Raw genomic sequence first — 22,802 nt, 5'->3', positions numbered from 1 at the left:
CAATATGAATTCTATTTAAATCAACAGTCTGTGTCGGGGAAGGAGGGAGGGGTTGGGGGAAGAAGCATAGAACAACAGCTCAAACCTTTGTGCATTTCTTTTCAAACCAGTTCTTTATTTTGGTCGCTATTTGCCAAGCCACACTTCTGCGGCAGCCTGCTCTGGTATTTTTCCAGTCCTACGACACAAGGATACAGATGTGTTCCTGTTTTGTTTTAGTTGTTTAACATAGCTTGCCTAATATGATTGGAAACCCTAGTACCAAGATATGCTGGAAGTATTTGTATTTGCTTAAAATTATTTACTTCAGTTGCAAATTTTAATAGAGCCATTACACAGATGTTTGTTCCAGGACATAAACATTTGATCCTATTCATGTTTAACCTTATAGTTTCAAATCCCATTAAAATTAACTGGAGATAGCTGTGGAACCTCAAATCCTGTGTGTTCTGGTGTTGTCAAGGGAGGCTTTCAAATCAGGAAGACTATCACTTCCTAACCACAATTTTAAATATTCAGCCAGAGGGTCCAGTGTCCCTACCTAGAGTTGATACAGGAACCCACAAAGAGATGTGGGGTGCAGGTTACTGCTGAGCAAGACTGATTTTGGAGACAGCAGTCCTTGCAGTCTTCTACCACTATATGGGAGAAGCAATAAATCACAGGCCTCTTTCTCAGTCTCATTAGGGACCTACTGAAATTGTGATTTCATTATTTTCATGGAAACCGTGATTTCAGGTAGGCTCCATGAAAAAGCTCAGGATCCATGCTTATGGCAGACTCTCTGGGGAAAAAAAATTACCAAAAATAAAGTGGGGCTGGCAGTCTTCGTGACTCCCTGGGGGGAGAAAAGGGGGAGGGGAATGCTAGCATGTCAAGATGGCTACCGGCCCCACACCTTGTTGCTTATTGGCTGCAAGAGCTGTCTGTCATACAGCCCTGCCCCTCTCCACTGATTGGCAGTGAGGGGTGGGGCCACTGGGGCCACTTGACCAATCAGAGGCATTGGGGCCCACTACACTTGGGCCATGAAAATGGTTCATGGGCCCACAGTCCAGGTGCAAAATCAGCCAGCAACCACCTTGATCCCAGTAGACCCCTAGTCATTATGCACCTGCATAGGATCTTGGCAGAATCCAGCCTCCAAATTAGCTATCAGTAAGCACACCAAGCTTCATCAAAGGAAGAAAGCATAGCAATACAGCTGCCTGTATCTTTATGACACTAGGGCAGTTATTTTTCATTTTTAGTAAGTACAAAAAAACTGAAGACTAATATATCTGAGAGAAAAAAAATCTAAAGTGCTGTGCTTGAAGCAGTTACTTCATGTTAATAGCTATGGCTGGTGATTTCAACACGTTGTACTGTAGCATGATGACATAATTAGCCCTTTCTGGCACAATCAAAAGATAGATCCATTTTTTTCTTTCTGACCACCAGTGTTATTGCTTTTTGGGTTTGTAGAATTATTGTATCCTCTCGAGGACCAGTTATGAAGTCCATTAAAACAAAAAAAATTGCATTCTACATTTCTGTTCATTGAGCATGTAATAGAATTAACTGAAAAGTAATTTGAACGTGTGAAAAATGTGCATCCTGGAAAAGCAGCTTGTATTTGTTTAGTGCAGGGTCAGGCATGTGTCAGAAAGCACCTAACAACATAGTCAATGAAAGTTTTCTGAAAAAAATCAATTGAAAAATTGCTTCAGCCAGGTAGAGAACATCATTTACTCAAAAAGGAAGGCATGTTTACATCTGGAGTGAAGATCCTGCTGTTTTTCAGAGAATGTGTAAGTTGGCACTGTAAAGTGAACTGTAATGCAATATGGCAACTCCCTTGAATACAGAGGGCAGGGTGTAAACCCTGCATTTTCAGTCTGAATAATTAAGGGGCTCATTCTGACCTCTGCAGGTTATTCCTAAGTAAAGATTGGAAACTTTGTGATTCTCAGCTTCTTAGTTTCCATGGAGAGTTTGGTTTCCTCAGGAGGAAGAGGCTGAGGCTTTCACCCTCATTAATTGACAGGTCTCCTGGGATCATTTTTGGACCTTAAAATCCTTGATATATTAATAAATCAGAAAATTGAAAAATATGAGAAATAATGGTGGAACAGGGCAAACATAATTATTTATTTCTGGAAACAGGACATTACTTGTGCTAACAAAATTATTATAGACATAAAGCAAATCCTGACCATACTGACTCTTAAAAGGTGCTAGATTACTGGACACTGGACCTGATATATCATCTCCTTACAGAAAGAAGGGGCTGCTCATTTTTTGATAATATGCAGCAGGGTTAGGATAGCTTCTTTTGTTGTTTAAAAAATAATCCATTGCAGCATTTTAAGTCAAAACTTTCTGTATGAAAAATGTGAATCTAATGAAGTTGCTAAAATCCTACAACCTCTCCTTGAATAAAATATATGGTGAAAGATCTGTTCTAGGGGTAGAATTAAACCCAGTAGGAGTGACACCTGATAAGGACTAATTAAGGGCTGCTAGACTTGACCTAAATTATGGGTCAGATCCTAAGTGCATGACATTGTCAGTGACCTCAGTAGAGCTTTGGCAGTTTACCCCAGCTGGGGATCTTATCATCTCAGTCAAGAGCCCAAACATGTAACTTAGAATTGATCTAATATTTTCTTCTCACTCTCACTTCTTTTACTTTGGCATTTATCCAGTGAATCTAGATAAGTTACTCCCAATGTACACCAGAGAAAGTACAAGCAGAGTAGGGCTCATTAGCAGTACTGACAACTTGTGAGTTGCTGAAAAATTGCTGGAAGAAGTGAACAGATTTACCCAATTTCTGAGGAATAAGTGTTTTTTTTGAGAATGAATCTGAACATTTCTTTTTTGTGTCTAACTAGTATATTGAAAACAAATGGTTTTTTAATTGCCCTTTTTCAGTAAGAAATCAGTATTGAATAAAAAATTGTGCTTCTTAAAATTTTGTATAATTTCATATTAGTTTCCCATGTACTTAATTAAAATCCTTTTCTCTAGATTTTTTTTGAGAAGGCCATTAAATCATAGTTAATATGCATGTGTCCAGTATTGGTATACAGGTGAGACAAATGTAGTACAGAAAAGTGAACTGTTTCACCAGATGGATTCCGTCCACTTATTTGGCACACAGTCATACAGAAAAACAGATCTGAAAGTAATTGCTGTTTAATTACTGCCACTCACATAGCTAATCTTTTAGTGTTGAGATCCAGTACTCATATATTCAGTTGCCAATACATATTTTCACCTTGTTTTTCTGTGACAGTGTTCTGTAATCCAGACAACACTGTGAAAGCAATATTCTGCTGCCACCAAAATATTACAGCAATGAAATTCAATGGACATTCAGGAGAATGTTGGGAAGAGTACAGCTAGGCTGGAACACTTAACAGGAAGTCAAAGATTCACAGTAGTGTTAAATATACAAAAATGAAGGGGTTTGGTTACATCTGGTAAGTGTGCATTTGGTATTTCTAAAGAAGGGGTTTTTTTCTCCACATACAAGCTCCAAGATTAAGTAATGGCACTCACTTATAGCCTGTGAGGGGGAAATGACTATTCAGTCTTAAACTGAAATTACTCTTGGCTCAAAAACAGGCTTTTAGAATCACAGGTCATAGACAGAGAGAAGGCATTTTAGAACTTGCCTTATCAATTTGCACATTTTAATTATCACTACACTAGAATCATTCTAGCTAGTCTGTTCCTATGCTTGACCACCCACACAGTCAGTTAGGAAATTTCTTCCTAATTGCCAACCTAAATTTCCTGTTACAGTTTGAGGCCATTTCTCCCTGTCCTGTCCCCACCAGCCACAAAGAATAGTCTATCTCCATCCTCTCTATAATCACCCTTCAGGTATTTGAAGACTGTTATCAAATCCACTCTGAGTCTTCTTTTCTCCAGATTAAATAACCCTAGTTCCTTCAGCTAGGGTTTCTATATTTTCAGTTTCAAAAAAGAGGACATATGTGGGGGGGTATATGATTGGGGGGTCAGTGATATGCCTGTGTCCTTCCCCTGCCCCTCACTTCCAAGCTACAGCCACCCCCCCGCCTGTGCCCCGTGCTCCCGACCCACAACCTCCCACCCCACTGGTGCCCCTCACTCCCAAGCCACATTCCCCCCAGCCCTGCCAGTGCCCCTTACTCCCAAACTGCAGCCCTGCCCCCCCAACTCTGCTGCCCATGCAGCTCCCTGCTGCCCTCAAAGAACCTCCCCACCTCCTTCCCCCACCTCCCCACCCTGCTGCAGCCCCAGAGCTGGCACGTACCTGCCTCCCTTGCATGCCAATCCACAGATACACATGCATGCATGCATGCACACACCCACCCCTAGACAGTCCCCAGCCCTACAACGCCTGCCACCCCCTGAAGTCTGCAGCTGCCAGGGCACATGTCTACAGCTGCCAGGGCACACACAGAGGCATGTGATGCCCCAATCTCCAATCACCTTCCCTTGCTCTCCCCAGCCCCAAGCATCTCCTTTCTGAGGCAGGCCAGAAAGTGCCAGGAAAGCAGAGGCACAGCAAAATCCTGGACATTTGCAGATATTTAAAAGAAATTGCCCAGATGGCAATGTGAAGACCCAAAAAGAGGACATGTCCAGGAAAACCTGGCCATATGATAACCCTGATTCAGGCTTTCTTCTTAAATCATGCTTCCAAGGCCTCTAATCATCTTTGTCACTGTCTGCTGACTTCTAATCTGTCCACATTTTTCAAAGTGTGAAGTGTGACACCCACAGCCAGGCATACTATTCCAGGCAAGCCTCAACAATGCTGAATTGAGTAGAAAAATAATTTTCCTTGACTTGCAAGAGATACTTCTGTTATTACAACCCAGTATGCTTTTGGTTTTTATGACACAAAAGTACCCTGTTCATATTCAGCTTATGGTCTATTGTAACCTCCAGATCCTTCTTGAAGTACTGAAGCCTAGACACTCATTCCCCAGTCTCTGTTTGTGCATGCGTTTATTCCATCCCAAGTGCAGGGGCCAATTTAAAAGAAAGTTGTTGACTACATGTATTCCCATTATAGTAAATGTAAAAAACTACTAAAACTATTACCTGCTTTCCATTGTCTTTGGCTGCTACTTCTACATAATGTTATTGGTATGTGTAAGTATACAGTGTGTGCCAGTTACTAGAACCTTGCTTAATAGAATCAGCTGCATATTAGCATAAAACCCCCAAAGTCCAATACCAAAACCATTCAGCACTGGTGAAGCCACATCTGGAGTACTGTGTTCAGTTTTGGGCTCCCTGCTACAGAAAGAATGTGGACAAATTGGAGAGAGTCCAGGAGAAGGCAACAAAAATGTTGAGGGGGCTGGGGCCCATGACTTCTGAGGAGAGGCTGAGAAAACTAAAGTTTATTTAATCTAAATAAAAGACTAAATAGCAGCCTTCAGCACCTGAAGCAGGATTCAGAAGAGGATGGAACTAGACTGTTCTCAGTGGTGGCAGATGACGAAACAAGGAGCAATGGTCTCAAGTTGCAGCAAGGGAAGTTTAGGTTAGATATTAGGAAAACCTTTCTCACTAGGAGGGCAGTAAAGCTCTAGAACAGGTTACCCAGAGAGGTAGTAGAATCTCCATCCTTAGAGGTTTTTATGACCCAGCTAGACAAAGCCTTGGGTGGGATGATCCAGTTTAGGATGGTCCTGCTTTGAGCAGAGGGTTGGACTAGATGACCTTCTGAGGTCCCTTCCGACTCTAATTTTCTTTGTTCTATGACTTTTTAACATCAAGATCTGAATGCACATAAGTCTGTGCACATAAGTATTATCTTTTTGCTGGCTATAAGAACTGAATCTGCATGTTTACTACAGAGCTAGGTTGCTGTGAGATGGCTCATAGCTACTGAACATGCATGATCATTCTGTCTTCACAGGCTTTTTATTTTTTTCTCTTTACTTTGAAGGCACGTATTGGAATCCCCCGATACTAAAATCATAGGTACTTGGTTTGATGGGCTTCTAATAAGCAGCATGCACTGTGGGTGCATCTACATATGTGGTTTACTGTGGAATAGACTAATTAACAGAGTAAAGTGTCACTGTCTACAGGTGTGCTGGTATTAGGGCACAGTAAACTAACTAAGACAGTGCTGTCAGGGACAGTACTAGCTTACAGCAGAGTAACTAACTGGGATGAAACACATGCGTAAATGTTGACTGAAGGCATAAATTGTGCCTAGTCAGCCCGGCTAGCCAGGGGCCAGACTCCTGCCTGCCTCTTAACCACACAGCTCTGCAGATTCAGAACCCTTGTGCCCCAGCCAACCGCTCTGCTACCCAACGCCACTACCCAGAACCCAGGGCTGACTCCTGTGCTCTCTGCCAGTCCAGGTCTGTTCCACCCCAGCTCAGATTGCTGCTGTACTGGGCACACGTATAAATTCTTTGTCCAGAACCAGTTTACTCCATCTTAAACTGCTCTGAAATTTATTGCTTCACATTAATTGCACATGCAGATGCACCCTGTGTGTCTTACGTAGAAATCAACAGTTACAGAAAATGATGAGTATTTAGTAAAGGATTTACATGCTTATAAAACTGTATCTCTCCAAATGCCTATCTCAGAAAAAAATGCTTCTCTTAAATAACAGTAGCTCATCCTAAATCAAAGCTGAGGGAAAAACGAATGCATTTTTTAAAAAGCACTGTTCATTTTCTGAGGACACTGCTTTGTTTGTTTTAGAGGGAAAGTACAAGTTAGTTACTAGAAAGAGCTTGGAAAAGAAGTGAGGAGTCTTTAAGGTCTACCAAGGGCAGAAATCCATCTTTTCATGACAGTAATACTACACTGTTCTGTACGTTTCTGGTTTACATCTAATTCCTGGCTGACAAGTGTCCGTTTTTCATGCTTATTCATTAGTCACCCTTGCATTAGAACTGCCTTGAAGGTGTCTGCCTGCCTCTTATCACATTGCTTGGAAATGATAAAGGATATCCTCAAAGTTTTACCCACCCACCCATCACAGCAAAACCCAGAACAACAGAGGAGAGAGAAAATACATTTTATTAATAGGAAAAAAAAGAAAGAAAGCTGTTCCTTTCTGACTTTAAAATGACAACTGAAAAAGGAAGTGGCCTCATGCCATGAAAAATTATTAGCTCTGATAGATTACAAATACAGCATTTGAGTTATTTTTAGACTAAGGATGCATTAAATTTTGAACTTAAAATTAAATAATTTAACAATACATCAAAATAAGGTTTTACAAAAAAGCAAAGAAATTTAAAGGTGAAACTAAATATATTGGCTTTCACTCTAAAAGATTTGTCCCTGTTTTATGCCACTAGAAATCCACTGATGTCAGAGCAGTTCTTAATGAGATTTCTCTGCCCATAATGCAGAGTATTGTTCATAGGTTTTCAGGTCTCTGAATGATGTTCAGTCTTATGTCTCCTCTGGATGTGTTTTGCCATGCCTGGCATAAGAAAACCTTTTAATTCACTGGCACTACATATGACTATAGAAAAGAAATTTTGGTTCAGATTTTCAGCCTAGAATTTTAATGCTTTACCCTGTTTGTTTCCTCAATAAAATCATAACTTTGAGAAGAGATAGGATGAAGGGAGCAATACTGATGATGGTATTACCTAGGGCTGTGTGAAGCTTAGTTGACCTGTGGGGTCAGGCCAACTCTCAGGATCTCATTATTGCGTTGTTAGACAGGAGGGTGTAACACAACTGCACATATACAAACACACAATTGCACATATACATACACACACACACTACCAGCTCAGGCACATACACATCCAAAACAGCCTAGGCACATGCATACCTATTACCAATTCAAGCACATACACTGTACACCCCAGAAGTTAGACACAGATCACTAATTCATATATCATGCAAACAATGCCATATATATACACACACACACACACACCACTCACACTACCAACTCAGATACACGCACGTTCAAAATAACTAGTTTAGGTTCATGCACACCTATCACCAGTTTAAGCCCATATATGCTACACACACCAAATTTAGATAGAATCACTTACTAGTTACCAACACCTGCTCATCTACCAGCTCAGGCATATACACATCCAAACCAGCCTAGAACATGAGTCGTCAGTGTGACGAAGTCATCAGAAAAGCTAACTGCACTTTATCCTGCATCAGCAGATGCATGACAAACAGCACCAAGGAGGTGATACTTCCCCTCTACTGGGCACAGGTCAGACAGCAGGTGGAATACTGCATCTAGTTTTGGGCGCCACACTTCAAGAGGGATGTGGATAACCTGGAGAGGGTCCAGAGAAGGGCTACTCATATGGTTAAGGGCTTGCAGGCCAAGCCCTGTGAGGAGAGACTAGGGCACCTGGACCTCTTCATCCTTGGCAAGAGAAGGTTGAGTGGCGACCTTGTGGCTGCCTATAAATTCATCATGGGGGCACAGAAGGGAATTGGTGAGGCTCTACTCACCAAGGCACCCATGGGGGTCACAAGAAATAATGTCCATAAGCTAGCAGAGAGCAGATTTAGATTGGACATTAGGAAGAACTTCTTCACAGTTAGAGTGGCCAAAATCTGGAATGGGCTCCCAAGAGAGGTGGTGCTCTCCTCTACCGTGGGGGTCTTCAAGAGGAAGTTGAATGGGTATCTGGCTGAACCCAGCACTCTTTCCTGTCTATGGAGGGGGTCGGACGTAATGATCTATTAAGGTCCCTTCCAAACCTAACATCTATGAATCCAATACACATACGTGGATTACTAATTCACACACAATGATACCTATATATGTATATTCACTAATTTACACACATACCACCCACCTACACATATACACAGATGAGTTCCTAAGTTGGGTGTTGTGATGTGTATGTATGTATGTGTTTGGTATACTTGGGATACCTGGGGAAAGGTTAAGGTAAGAAAGTAGAAGTGTAGGGAGTTAAAGTTACCAGGACCAGGGTTAGAACCTGTAGACTACAGGGGCCTGGGCTGAAGAACTGAGGCTCAAGGGTAACTTTAGGTTAATTGATCTTAATTAATTAAAAGACAATGCCCAAAGCCTGCAGAACAGGGGAGCAATACCAGACTGGGGCCAGAGCTATGGGGGAGCTGAAAAGGTAGGTAGGGAGTGGGGAAAATGGGACTAAGGGAAAGTGTGGGTGTTAAAGAGGGGCTCTGGATGTGGGGAGCCAGAGGATGGCTCTGGAATAGCTAGCCAAGTTGCAGGGAGCAGCAGTAGGTGCTGGGACCTGGAGAAAGGCTCCAGCTGCTGGAGAAAACTGCAGGACCGCTAAGAGGAGCTAGGAAGCTGTGGTGGGGGGCGTGGGGGATGACTACAGAAGGTGCCGGGGAAGCCTGAAAACAGAAGAAAATCACAGAAAAAGCAGCAGATGGCAGGGCAGCAGGAAAGCAGAGAAAGGAAGCAGAAAGTCACAGGGAAAAGGCAGTGGGAGCAGGGGAGGCTGAGAGGTGGCAGAAAAGGGGAGATGGAATTGGGAGGAGATCGGGAAACTTGCAGAGAAGGTGGGGACTAGAGCTGAGAGAGATAGAGAGAATGAGGCTGGAATTTAAGATAAGGAAGGGACTGGGATTTAGTAAAACATGACCCAACTTGGGTTTGCGAATGACAGTGTTTTTGTTTTGAACAGGAGAGATGGTGACACAATGTCTTATTGGTCCCCTGGCACCCACCCACCCACCCACACAATGGCAGCAGGGGTTAGAGAGGCTTGGTGCAGGGGCTAAAGTCCACTGAAGTCCAGGAGGAGAGACAGAGACAGAGACAGAGAGAGTTCAGATTGTAGGAGGAGGTGTGCAGGTAATGTCTACCTATCCAGGCTGAAAAGGGGTGCTTGTTCAATAGATGTTGTCCAGACGGGGGGTCGCTGGCAGGGCCTCTGGGTAGATAGGTGGTGTGGCATGGTGCTGGTCCAGATGGAGAGGGCATCCCAGTGGGTCTTTCTTCACTGTCTCTTTTTATAGGGGCAGTCCTTGTGTGATCCTAGTGACAGGAGACATGCCCAGGCAAGGATCTGCCCCGGTATACTGAGCATGTGTGCTCCATGCAGGGATGTGCAGTTTCGGGTGTCTGTAATGGTGAGAGTTGCTGGTTCTGCAGGGTCCTTTGCCTTTCAAATGCTGGTCTTGTCTCTGTTCCTGGTTGAGGTCTGTGGTTCCTGGATGGATCAATGCAAGATGATGGCCCAGTCGTTACAGGCCATTCAGTAGAGGCCTGCTATCATTGTATTTCAATCATTCCCAATCACACTCATTCATCGGGGAACCAATTTACATGGGAGGGGTACATCACTCATACAGTTGCGACACACAGGGGATGCCCCGGGCAGAGGACACAAGATGAAGACTTGACATATAAAACGGAAACTTGACATGACTTTGGTTCACTTGCAAGCACAAGCCTAAACCATACAATATCCATATGAAACAATAAAAATCAGTACAAAAATGATAATAATACAATATACAACAGTAAAAATAAATACAAACTTAATCGTAATACAATATAAAACAGTGGATATCCAAAACCAAAAACTTACTACCAAAATAAAAATGTTTAAAGGTTATCCTACATCTTAGCTTACTTATACTTATCTATAATGAATAGAGAGGGAGAGAAAAAGTCAGAAATGGTTGGGGAAGGGGAGTGAACGCAATTATAAAAAAAAAAGAAAAACTGGGGGTTTCGCTACAGCTTCAGTTGCTGATTCGATTCAGAGGAGATTTGCCCCGATTCGGTGGCCGAATCTCTGACTCCAAATCAAATCAGGAAACCCATTAATCTCTCCAAATCGAATCAGAAGCCTCCAATTTCAGTCGGAGAGATTCAGAGAGATTCAATGATTCAGCCATAGACATAGATTGATATGTTTTTTCTACATACCTCAAGGTACCAGGTGCAGCTCCTGAATGCTGAGATGGTAGGGCTGATGGAGCATCCCCCACATGGTCAGCAGCAGACCCAGAAGTGGGCCAGAAGTACTTCCGGTCCAGTTCTGGGTCTGCCACAGAGTGTGTGGGATACTCCTCACCCCAACTCAGCATCTAGTGCTTCTTGGGTTTGGGGGAGCACCCCGGGTCCCCCCACAGTCAATTGCCTAGCTGGAGGGATGCAGGTGGGGGTCCACTGCTCCTGTGGGATGCTCCATCTGCCCTACCATCTCGGCGCTCACAAGCCACACCTGGTACCTCAAAGTATGTAGAAAAAACATAAAGCTGTGTCTATGGCTGAGTCGCTGATTCTTCAAATCAGTATTGAATCTTCAGATTCAGCAGAATCAAATCAGGACAGTGATCTGATTCAGTGAATTAAATCACCGTCCCCAAATCGCCAAATCTGAATCAAATACTTCCCGCTTTGCAACCCCTAGTATTAACCAAACCAACCCCCCCAAAAGCTCAGAGATAAATTGTTGAGTGTAGCTATGAATGCCACCTAAGCTCAGTTAGTTGAGAAGGCTCTCCCTGGATGAAAATTATCCTGAGCTCTAGCAATAAGACAAAGTTAGCTGTTGCTCACAAATGCTTATGCATCTCCAATTCAGTTAATCTCTGAGGTGCAACTCTATCCTGCCTTCTGTCTAGGGTGGCCATTGGTCCCATTTTATACAGGGCTCTCCTTTGTTTTTAAATTGCAAAATTCCTGTTTTCACTTCACTGATGGAGATACATGTCAATTATTTGTTCTTGCAATTCTGTTAGTTATCCCTAGAGGTAGGGCGTTGCACAGCCAGGAGGAGCACAGAGGAACAGTGGCCAGGGGAGAGGGAGGTGACCCTTTTGTGGTGTCCCTGCCCCTTGCTGCTGATTGGCCAGTCAGCAGGCCCTCCTCCCACCATGGGGATCCACCTTGCACTTCTCACCAAGGGGATGTGTCAGTGGCCACACTACTTCTGTCTGACAGTAAGTGAGAATACCATACTACTAAAGTAGGGTATTACTACCCCTTTCTCTTAATTCTGTCATTCCCAGGGTCAGGGCAGAAGAGGCCAAACACAGTATTTTTTAAAAGACAATAACCAATTTCTGTCACCCTCTTAAAATTACATATAGGGGCTATTACTGAACTTGAACTATAATGATGCCTACAGTTTCTTCACAGGCAAAAAGGTTGTAAATAGGGTAGATCTATTTTTTTTAATATAACAACATTCTTTGTAGATTATTTCATTTCCCTTTTGGAAATGGACCAAAGATTTCAATTTAGGACATTTTCAAAGAGTATTTGCCTTTTTGCTCCTCTTTTTAAATGGTAGGAAATCTAGTTTTTAAAATGAAAAAATAGGCTTGTTATTTTTTGGGGGGGTTAAAATAAATATTAAGTCCAATCAGCATTGACCGTGGGGGGTATAAAAACCTCCAGAGTATTAATTTTTGTGTACAGCAACATATACAAACTGGAAATGATAAATAGCAAATCTGAAAATTGGTACATTCAAAACAACGATCATGTTCTCACAGCAACTTTTCTTTTACAAAGTCCATTTTCATTAGAAATCAAAACAACAGGAAAAAACAAATTTACTTGAAAACTGGTTTATCATCCCTACCCTACAATGATGGATATAGTTACATATATAGGGGAGCCATTTCAACAAGCAGTCTCCCTGTTCTGCATTTCCAAAAACCCTTTTGTTTTGCTTGTTTGTTTGCATTTTGCAGGAAGCCAACCTTCTGTTTGGCTAGATAAATATACTGCAGAGCCCGCTTCTGCAGCTATCTGGTGGCTATATAGCTTCAAGGGAGGTGTAACGTTCTGACTGCTTAATGCTCTAATGACACAGGATGAAGGGTTCCTTATCTTATAAATACACAGTTATGTACTTTTTTCCCCAAATTACTATTATTTACTAAATAGTCTTTAATAGCTCCTTTGAGGACATTATCGTGTATTATGTCAGGGCCTGTACTTGGAGAATTTTTAGCTTGTGGATCATTGACCCAATAAAATTCAATAGCGCCTTTAAAGTGTTACAGCATATCAGGTCATTGAGAGATTGGAGAGGGAAGGGGGAGGGAATAAGAGTCTCGTGCATTAGTACCACTTGTTAAAAACCCTGCTGAAATGTTTGATGGAGAAAATGTATTGTTCATACCCATCTGTCCCAGCTGGTTCTAATGAAGAGAGTAAAGCTCATTTGTATAGGACATGAGGTTATTGCTTTTTATGAGCTAATAGAATTTCCTTTTGTATAAATAAAATGTTATTTAAAAGTAACAAAAGATTTTGTGAGTGTGACTGTTTATATAAATATATAATGCGTATTAAGTTAACTTCAGATCTATGCTTAGGTTTTGGAAGAGGAGTGGGAAAAAGTAAAACAATATTCCAGGAAGGATCTAGAATTATTATCTAGTCTAGCTGTATTGCACGCATCACTCTGGTACCTGAGCACTTGAGGTTTATTACTACTGAATATTGGTTACTATTACCATATGCTGCTATTCAGGTGTAGCATATACCATATGCTACATTATATCTTCCCTGTTATCTCCCAGCCTAATATTAAGGAACGTTAAACCTAGGGCAGTTGTTCCTAAAAGTCATTTATACATGCAAGGATGACACATTAAGAATGGTTTCTATACAGCAGTGATTCTCCTTTGGAATCTTCTTTATAGATCCATTAGATATAAAATTGTTTCTTTTTTTACCCTTCCAAATTAATTTTTGTTCGAGAGAAAATTAGACAATGCATCGTGCTTCTGTAGCACCTTTGCTTTGATGGATTTGAAATTTCTTAACAACGTGAGCTGATTAAAGTTCACACACCCTTTTTGAGATGGATGATCCTTTTCTCTTTATTTTGAGCCACACTAAATGTGAAACATCTTTGTGGTTGGTTTGCCCTATGTATTGCATGATGAATTGGTTGAATCCCTCACATGCTAAATTTATCATGCAATTCACATGTTAATCATGCAATAACTGAAGCATCTACCAGGGCTTTAAGAATATGTACTTGCTGCATTGTAAACTCAACCAGTATATTGAATTTTGCCCCCAGGCTGACTCCCATACAAAGGCAGAAATCTCTGGGTGGTTGAGATAAAGCTCCAGTGCTGCAGACACTAGACACTGGAGCTAGGAATTCAGCAAGGACACAGCAACTCAGAGTCACAGCAACTCTCCAACAGCTAAACAGTCACTTTGGGCGTGTCTACATATGCACTTTAATATGCATTAGCCTATTTTAATGTGCATTAAAGCATCACAAAAAACCTGTGCCCTTTAGCTAATGCGTGTTAAAATTGGATCATGCACATTTTTCTAGTATCTCACAATGAAGATATTAGATTTAAAGCACATTACTTAAAGTTCATTAATGAATGTGTAAAAGCATCCTTTGTGCTGCTAATCTGGTTTGTGCAGCTCCAGTGTTGTTTTTTGATGTGGTCACTCCCATTTGGATTAGCCTAGCTCCTATCTACGAACACCCATGTGCTATCTGTAGCCATCTGTTACAGTGAATATATAAAAGTCCTTTATGTCCTGGAAAGTGTTTCTCAGCCACACTTCTCTGGGCTGAATAGAGAAGAAGCCTGTGGCCTGGTTTTCTTTTCTTCTAGCCTTCTAAGTAGAGGTTGGATAACATTGCTGAATAGCTGTTTAACTAAATGTTATCAACTTGGTTAGCAACTTAAGCTAAACTGATAAAACTCTGAAGCTATACTGGCTTATATTTATCATTAATAAAGCTTTGAAGGAGCTTAACTTGATTTTTAAATCCACTTAGTTAAACCAGCACACATTCTTAATATAGACAAGACCTTGGCCCTAAAGAGTTATCACGTTTCTTGAGTTCAAGAACTCTCATTTTGTGATTAATAGGTTAAGGATTGAGAGAGAGGCTTCTTGTGCCCTTTCTTGCCGTCTCCGTTGCAAAGCCACTCAGGGGCCAAAAGAAATCCTGATGCAAGTGGCAATATTGCAAATCTACTTAAAACTTGCCTACTCCAGGACAGTCAGGAAAGAGAAAACTAATTAGCTAAAGCTGTGAAATTCATGCACAGAAATTAAAAGTAGGTTAAAGCTCTGTGTGGACACTCTCATACATTAATTTTACATCTATGGTTGGTTAATTTGTCATACATTTCCAGAGTGCCTACAGGTGTACAAAGCCCTATTTTGTAAGTACTTTTGAGGCAGGAATTTTCTTTTTGCTCTGTATTTGTACAGTACCTGGCACAATAAGGCCCTGATTCTCAGCCAGGGTTTCTAAGTAGTGCTGCCATCCAAATAATAAATCTGCTCAGAAATGATTTCTTAATAACATTCTCTGGAATAATCAACAGAAGTGAAAATAAGTTCCAGTTTTTTTAGGCTATGTTGTTTGTAAGGCAGGAAAAGGGGGCTTCCTTTCTGCTTAGAAAGATGTTTATGTGTTTTGCATACCACTACAGTCCATCTGCCTAAAATTTAACAGTTTGATTTGGGTTTTATTTTTCATTAGATCTTCGGAAGACTTTTGAACAGGAACCCCTGGGGAAAGAAGTGTCTTTGGAACAGGAAGTCCTGCTCCAGTGCCGTCCACCCGAGGGCATCCCGGTAGCTGAGGTGAGTGACAGCAGATTCCAGCACTAGCAACTGACATTTAGTTATCCTAACTGAAGCCTAATCCATGGCTAATGGTGCAGTGAATTAGGGCATGGCATGATGAATGGGTAGTAATGGAGACCTAACTGCCTGCTGCTAGTAGAAGAGATTGATTGAAAACTGATTAATGACGGTGGAGTCAATTAGAATGCGCCACTGGACAGAGCCACGGCAGTTCGGTTTTATTTGTTGTTCCCTTTCAAAAAACACAGCAGTTTTATATCTGGCATCCATGGGATAAAATACCTGTGGGGATTTATGAATGCAATCCCGTTATCTTTTTTTTTTTTCTCCCTGAAGAGAAGGCAGTTGTTGTTATTGAGGCAACTGGCTTTCAAGTGTGTTATTAAAGCATCTATTTTTAATTTGCAGGATTTAACTTTTCTCACAGGCTTGTGCACATGCTCACAGACTAACTGTGTAGCACAGAACCAGGGGCCTGCCATGATCTGATAAGGGACTTCCCAAAGTTGATGAAGGAGGGGTGGCAGATGTGAAATAATCCAGCTTCTAACATGGCTTATCCTCTTTATTTAACAGCAATTAAAAACACAGGAGAGGGTGCTGTCTGACTGGCAGGACTGACCTTCTCATTTAGCTAAATCTGCATCCACAGGCAGTGACAGTCTCTTCTGTGAAAGGGAACTTACCTCAGCATGGTGGAGGTGCCTGTTGAATGAGGCTTCAAACTCATTCCTCACAGGAGGGAGGTTTCTGAATCACAGGGGGACTCTGAAATTCAAAATCCACCTCTGCTGATTAAGAGAAAAATTGATCGTTAATGATGGTAATTCCCCCATCAGAATTCTGCTCATTTTTCTCTGCCATGCAAAGAAGAAGCTGTTGCCAATTTGCATTAGGATAAGTTAGTCTGTCATAGTTAAGCAGCATTGTGGTTGTCATTCACTGTTGATGACTGATTTCTCAGGAGATCATGCTTAAAGTGTTGCCTCTCTGTCAGACTGGAGCTGGGATTTAATCAGCATTGCAGAAAAGTGTCCACAAAAGACAGAAGGAATAATTAATGTAATAGATTTCCCTTTCTGCCTTGCTTGTGAGGCTGTTTTATTTCCCCATTAAGATCCCCCAATGTGCAAAGAACTGTTTGGGTCTGGCAAGCCAGTTCTGTGACAGCTATGATATTATCAGCAAGGTTTTTCTCTGAGAAGTTATCAGCTTTTTTTTTTCCTTTTGCTTCTTAGTGTGCTCTCAACCTGCCGTTGTGCCATGACAAGAGTATTTATAACAGAGCATGTCATATCGCAGATGCACAGTGGTACTCGGGGACTTCATTACCTTCACAGGGAACTGAGATTGCTCATGCCTTGCAGTTTGTGTGTGCACAGCATTTACACACTACTCTGCACCTCTCAGTGACTTAACAAGTCCAACTTTCCTGTCAAAAAAAAAAAAAGATAAAGCTGGATCAGGTGAAGGAAAGATGCACAGCAAGATTTAGCATCAAAACTAGAAAGCGAAGTCTCTGTGATAAACACTGGGTGCATCTACACAAGATGCTAACTGGACAGTATACCAATTCTACTGTGCATTCACATGTCACAAATGTGCATTTCTCAACTGCGCATTAGTCTCACTAAAAAACCGTGTGCTGGTACTACTGTGCAGTAGTGCTAGTTACTGCATATTGAGTTAATAGCTGTTATTACAGGCACTAAATGCATAATAACAATGGTGCATTCACTTCTTTTTTCTTAAATCTAATTTAATCTGTCCTCCTCCTATGGAATTGCTTTGAAAGCAAAAAACCCACTCCCCAGTTGTTAGGAACAGTTTATAGTACAGCATATGCCAACAAAGTGAGCTCTGAAAAGATTGTCTGTGCACTGGCCTAATAATAATGGCATTTCTTTCATGCTCTGTAATGTAATGGTTCATTTTGTCAAGTAGATTCAAAGATTCATAACTACAAGCTAATTGGCTGTGAATCTTATTTGTACCACAGTCGGGGCAGACACCAATTAATACTTGGCAGACTCAAAAAAAACATACAGCCCTTCTGACACTCAGAAGACACTATTCTTAAATTTTTTTTTTAATTCTCTTTTCATTTTTGAAGTCGAGAGAGAGATCAAACACCCAGATTGGACAGGAGACTAATACAGCTTCTTTGTAGACTCTCAACAAGCCTATTTAAAGAACAAAGCCTGAACACTAATGAATATGAATACCTTAATATGACACTTTATTACTGCCATTTGCTGAAGCTGGTAAGATAAATTTAAAAAATAGAAAGATGAAAGGTAACTTGGTGGGTTGAAGAATTACACGATTGTTTTAATTTAGAGATGAATTAGTACTTTGTTTAAGACTTTCTGATATGGTGATATAGGTAACTGAGGAAGAAGGGACACAAGAAAAGCAGGCAATAAGCTGTTAGGCTCTTTTACATTACAGAAGAACTGATTTGATTCCTGATAACCTGAGTCAAGCAGATAATGTAAACACAGCAGGTACTAGCAATACATCAGATGCTCTGGCGACACAGACAAACATATCTCAAACTATTCCTTACTGCAGCAATTCCTCCCGTGCCCTAGATGAGATAACCCACTGGCCCTCACAGACTGGTGGCCTTCATTTTCTTGCAAGTTGTCAGTTTTCAAAGTAGTGAATAAAATAATTAAAATTCATATACTGTAGAAAAAATGTGATTCACACTAAAGTGCGAATCTCCCCCACCCAGGCATTTCCTCCCTTGTTTTTGCTTATTCCCTTGTTTTAACTTGTTTACAAAATGCTGGCAACTACCCACACTTAGGGATCTATTCCATTTACTCCTGTCAATGAAGAAAGATTTAAACACATGACTTCCAGTGTGGTCAATGGCAGTTAACCACATTGAGCCCCTATGGATGAATCCTGGATGACAAATCCCTTTATTTTCAGTAGGTGAATCATGTAGCAATATAAGGTCTTTTTCCTTCAGAGTGGAAGAAAAGCCAAGATAAGGATGGGGAACCAAAGCTTTTAAAGCAGCGCTTCAGCTCTATGCTGGTTTCATGGGCAGTAGAGCAGGTTGCAACTGATTTGTATCATCACAGATCCTCACAGACCAGGAGGTGAGGCTCCATACCAGCTACGAACTGATGGCCCAGAGGAGTTTTCCATCTATTGACTGTGAAATCCTATGAAATATGAGCTTTCATTTCTACCCAGGAGAACTTTTACAATCTTTTCTCCCATGCCTGATGAAGGGTGTTTGTACCTGAAAGCTTGCAATTAAAGAATTTTTTTTGCAAAAATCTTGTTGGTCTAATAAAAGATATCATCTCTACTACGAGTCCCAATTGCCTTTTCCTCTAAACCAATGTGGCTACAACCTGGATACTTGAAACTGTAGACACTTGAAAAGTCTAGCATCCAAATACAAGGCTGTATATTATGACACTTTTCTCTGATGGCCTGGGGTCAAATCGCAATTCATCCTGCTTGCTCACTTCGTGCCAGGTGAGGCAACGAATGATTTGTTCAGTCACTAGGAAAATCAAATTGGCTGCTCTGTGGCTGTATACCATGACCACCATCTAAGGTTAGAGAAGGAGAAAGAAATGGCAACAATAGTACAAAAACACTACAGGTTTGGCTCTTCCTAGATTTCCAGAGCATTTGGAGACTAGATGAAAAAAAGCAGCAGCAAGGTGCTTTGCTTCATATTTATGCCGTATTACTTCTTGCATTTCTTCAGTGAAGGCACTCAGGTTATATGGGGTTTTTCAGAAAATAATGGCAACTTTGAAATAAAACCACTTTGGGTGTTATAGTCATATACTGGCCACATTATTGCTTGACATAATCATAAACAATAGATGTGTTTGACAGTGCCACCACCACCAGTGTTCCCTGCTCTGTGGCTTCCTGCTTTGTCACAGACATACACCATAGGCAGTCATTCTGCCCTTAGTTTCTGAAACACCCTTGTATAAGAAATAGGTTGATCAGATAAGCAGTATCTGAATTCCTGGGACCTTAATTGAATCAGTCAAATTCCAAACCTTCTGAGATTTGAATTTTCAAAGATGCAGAGCCCCCTGAACCCAAGCCAAAAAAGAGGGAGAGCTGCAGGTACTTAGAATTCCTGTGATCAGACAGCTCCAGTTCTCTGGGGTCCATCAGAATCTCAGCAGCGATTTCCTTTTCCTCTGACCCAGGAAATCTTTTATGCAACCCTGGTGGAAAGCCACGAAAGAAACATATTCTTAAAAGGGGCACATGCTGGGATGCTCCCAGGGTAACACAGCAGAATTATTAGCAATTAATCCCTTTGCTCATTTCATTTGTTGTTTAAAGGATGTCAGCATCATATTGTGAGTGAGAAATGTACTCAGAGACACACAGCCTCATCAAATTAGTTCCTTGCAATAGGTTATAGATCAAAACATCAGTGAGATGTAAGATTAGTTAATATGCCATAAGCAGCTAAATGAAGTTTTGCATTGAAATGTGTGATTTGCTGCACCTTAAACAAGGGGATAATTGCTTCTCTAATTATAATTGAGCTGTTTCTCATGGGAGTTTAATTGGAGAACAGGGCAGAGCATACAACTTAGTGACCCAGTTGAGCTTTAAAAATGCCCTTTTATTTATCCACATTTTTGTCTTTAATCAGGAGGGAGGAAAAAACCCATGAAGGAGTCAAATGGTGAAAGAAGTTGTTTTGCCAAGATGAGTGTAGCACAGATTTTATTCAGTTGCTGTAGCCTGGGCAAAAAGCTGGTGGCAGCTGGGGACTTCTCCAAATAGGTAGCATCAGGTGGCTGCTCCATCTAATTGATTATTAATATGACTGCTGTTTGCTTTGTTTCATGAGAGCAGCTTATGTTTTGCTGCAGTTATCCCTTAATTGGAACTTCATGTGTATGCATTTCCATGTAGGTATATTGTCACCCAGGCAATGTTTTAAATTCCCTGCAGGAAAAGAAGCTTTTAAAGAGGAGATCAGAGGAGTTGAATACTAATAAACTGAGAAATGGCATTGTCATTTGTGGTGCCTTGTGACATGTACTAGAATTACTTGCTGGTGAGGTATCAGTGGGTGGGTGGGTGGGTAGGTGGCTGGAAAAGATCATGTAGATTTGAACATGTATGGAAGTACATCTCTCTCTCTTTCTTTCAGTATCACATTCCAACACAGACTATTTTTCAGTTCCCTGGCTTTCCCAGTGTCTAGAGATTGGGCGCTTTAGTAGGGCTTTGTTGGCGCTTTTATCTAATAGCTGACTGAATCAGCTATTAACTAGAAGCACCAAAAAGCCCCGCTGAAGCACCTAATCTATACAGACACTGCAGAGCTGAGTTGAAGTAATGCACTGGTGCTTCTAGTAGAGCGCATTTTTTTTCCTCCACATCTGTCAATGGCTCTATAGTACCTTTCTGGATCTTGCACTTTGTGCTCAAGCCAAGGTGGGGAATTATGGTACTTCATATTCTAACACTGAAATTCCCAAGCTATAGTCCATGGAGTAGTCATTAGCAGCTGGTGGTGAGCTTGCTGGTTAAATTGTACTGTGTCCTCTTTTTTTGCAGCGGGTGCTAGGCCTGCCTAGGTGTTTTATATTGAAAAAGAACTTTTTTAAATGGCGGTATACAAGGAAGAGAATTCAACATGGCTGCCACCATTAGGTGGCTGCAACATAGCTCGGGCAAGGAATAAATACTACCTTCAGGGATCAAATGTAGATGTCATCCTTCCTGTGAAATTAGAAAAATCAATCTCATGTGTCGCTCTGGAGGACAAACTCTTCTGGAGCATGGACAGGACCGTAGCATCTACAGCATGGACAGATTTCACTGCCTTCACAATCTGTCTAAAGCAGTTCTGAAGAAACCAATTCTTTGAGTTTAATTGTAGCGCAGTCTCCATACTCATTTGAAGACTTACCTTTCTACTGAAAATGCCAAAACACATGCCTAACAGATTATAGTTATGGACACCATTCTCCACTAGGAAACGGACAGAAGTAACTGATATATTTCATATAGGCCACCTGGTAACCACCAGACAGTTATTATTTTTGGTCAGTGCTGTCATGATCCAACAATCTAATGGTATCCCATTACCTGAGCCTTCTAGTCCATCTTCAGTCATGAGGTTTTAATAAAGGTTCACCTCCAAGTGGTATAAAAAAACACAAGGGTGTAACATCCTCAGACACAGCTAGCATTTGTATAGCTTTCACAACACACTCGGCATAGATTTTAGTACTCAAGCAGTGAGCTGGACATATGTGCAATTAAGGAAGTGTTTCCACAGCATGAAGACAAATTCCCCTTATTGGCAGCAGAAATAAAAGTAACAAAAACTGAGCAAACTGTCACTGTGGTTTGTGTTGCCCTTAGAATGTGGGTTTTTAAACCTAGTGCCCCAAGAATTGATGCAACACCCGGTTGATCAATAGCAGAAAGGCTTTAATAACAGTACCACAAGCAAGCTATAAAACTAAGTGAGAGAAAAAGACTTCTTCCCAATAAAATGAGCTACTCCACAAAGTCCTAGTACATATTTAGCTGCAGTAGTGTTTTCTCACCAGTGCAAGCAGAGGAAGCTGGCTCAGCCTTGCAGCCTTCACCAAACAGGATCCCTTGCTGTTTAAGCTGAGTTCAATGTTGCAGTGATCTTTCTCCTGGAGTGTACACCTTACTGGCAAATTTGCTCAGTTCTTATACTGTTTAACTGAATAGCTTCAAAGTATTTTTCCTTGATAGTTGGCCGATTAGAGCCCAAACAAAACAGGGAGGAAAAGGGTGACTATCATATTACAATTGTTAAATTGCCTGGCTCTTGTTTTTGGATTTCTCCAGGTATGAAGACTTGTGATTTTCATAGCTTAGCAATTAATTGTGATGGGCTTTGAGTGGTCAAACAGGATACCTAGAGGCATTGGTTAGTGGACCTATTTTTGGGTATTCATTTACCACTGGGGTAAATTTGCAATAGCTTGTAATGGTGATGGTCTATTTACAAAACACCAGACATACATGGAATGATTTGAGACATTTGTAATACCTTAGACATTGAATACCTGTTTTGAGAAATGTGAGCAAGGTGCACTTGTCACCTACAGGGCATCTTTCGTGCACCTTTTACAGGTTTTTCTAGTTGCTAGTTCAATTGAAATGCATATGTAGTTTACTTGCCTTTACTGGCTCAGCCTTTTTTTTTTGGCTTTCTTAC

At 41.2% G+C, this 22,802-nt stretch overlaps 1 protein-coding gene across 4 annotated transcripts in view; it reads left to right on the top strand.

The window, feature by feature from the left end:
* UNC5C (unc-5 netrin receptor C) overlaps positions 1-22,802 on the top strand; it is a 425,181-nt gene that overhangs the window by 301,795 nt on the left and 100,584 nt on the right. For all 4 annotated transcript variants that reach the window (XM_090037109.1, XM_090037110.1, XM_090037107.1 and 1 more), the window contains exon 4: positions 15,468-15,571. In XM_090037109.1, coding sequence (XP_089893235.1) covers positions 15,468-15,571 — 104 coding nt within the window. The remainder of the gene's footprint in view (positions 1-15,467; positions 15,572-22,802) is intronic.

Source organism: Crocodylus siamensis, chromosome 2 (assembly GCF_052110815.1).
Source record: "Crocodylus siamensis isolate JL-2025a chromosome 2, ASM5211081v1, whole genome shotgun sequence".
Lineage (NCBI taxonomy): Eukaryota > Metazoa > Chordata > Crocodylia > Crocodylidae > Crocodylus > Crocodylus siamensis.
The sequence above is the reverse complement of the archived record's forward strand: the minus strand, read 5'-3'. Positions and strand labels throughout refer to the sequence as shown.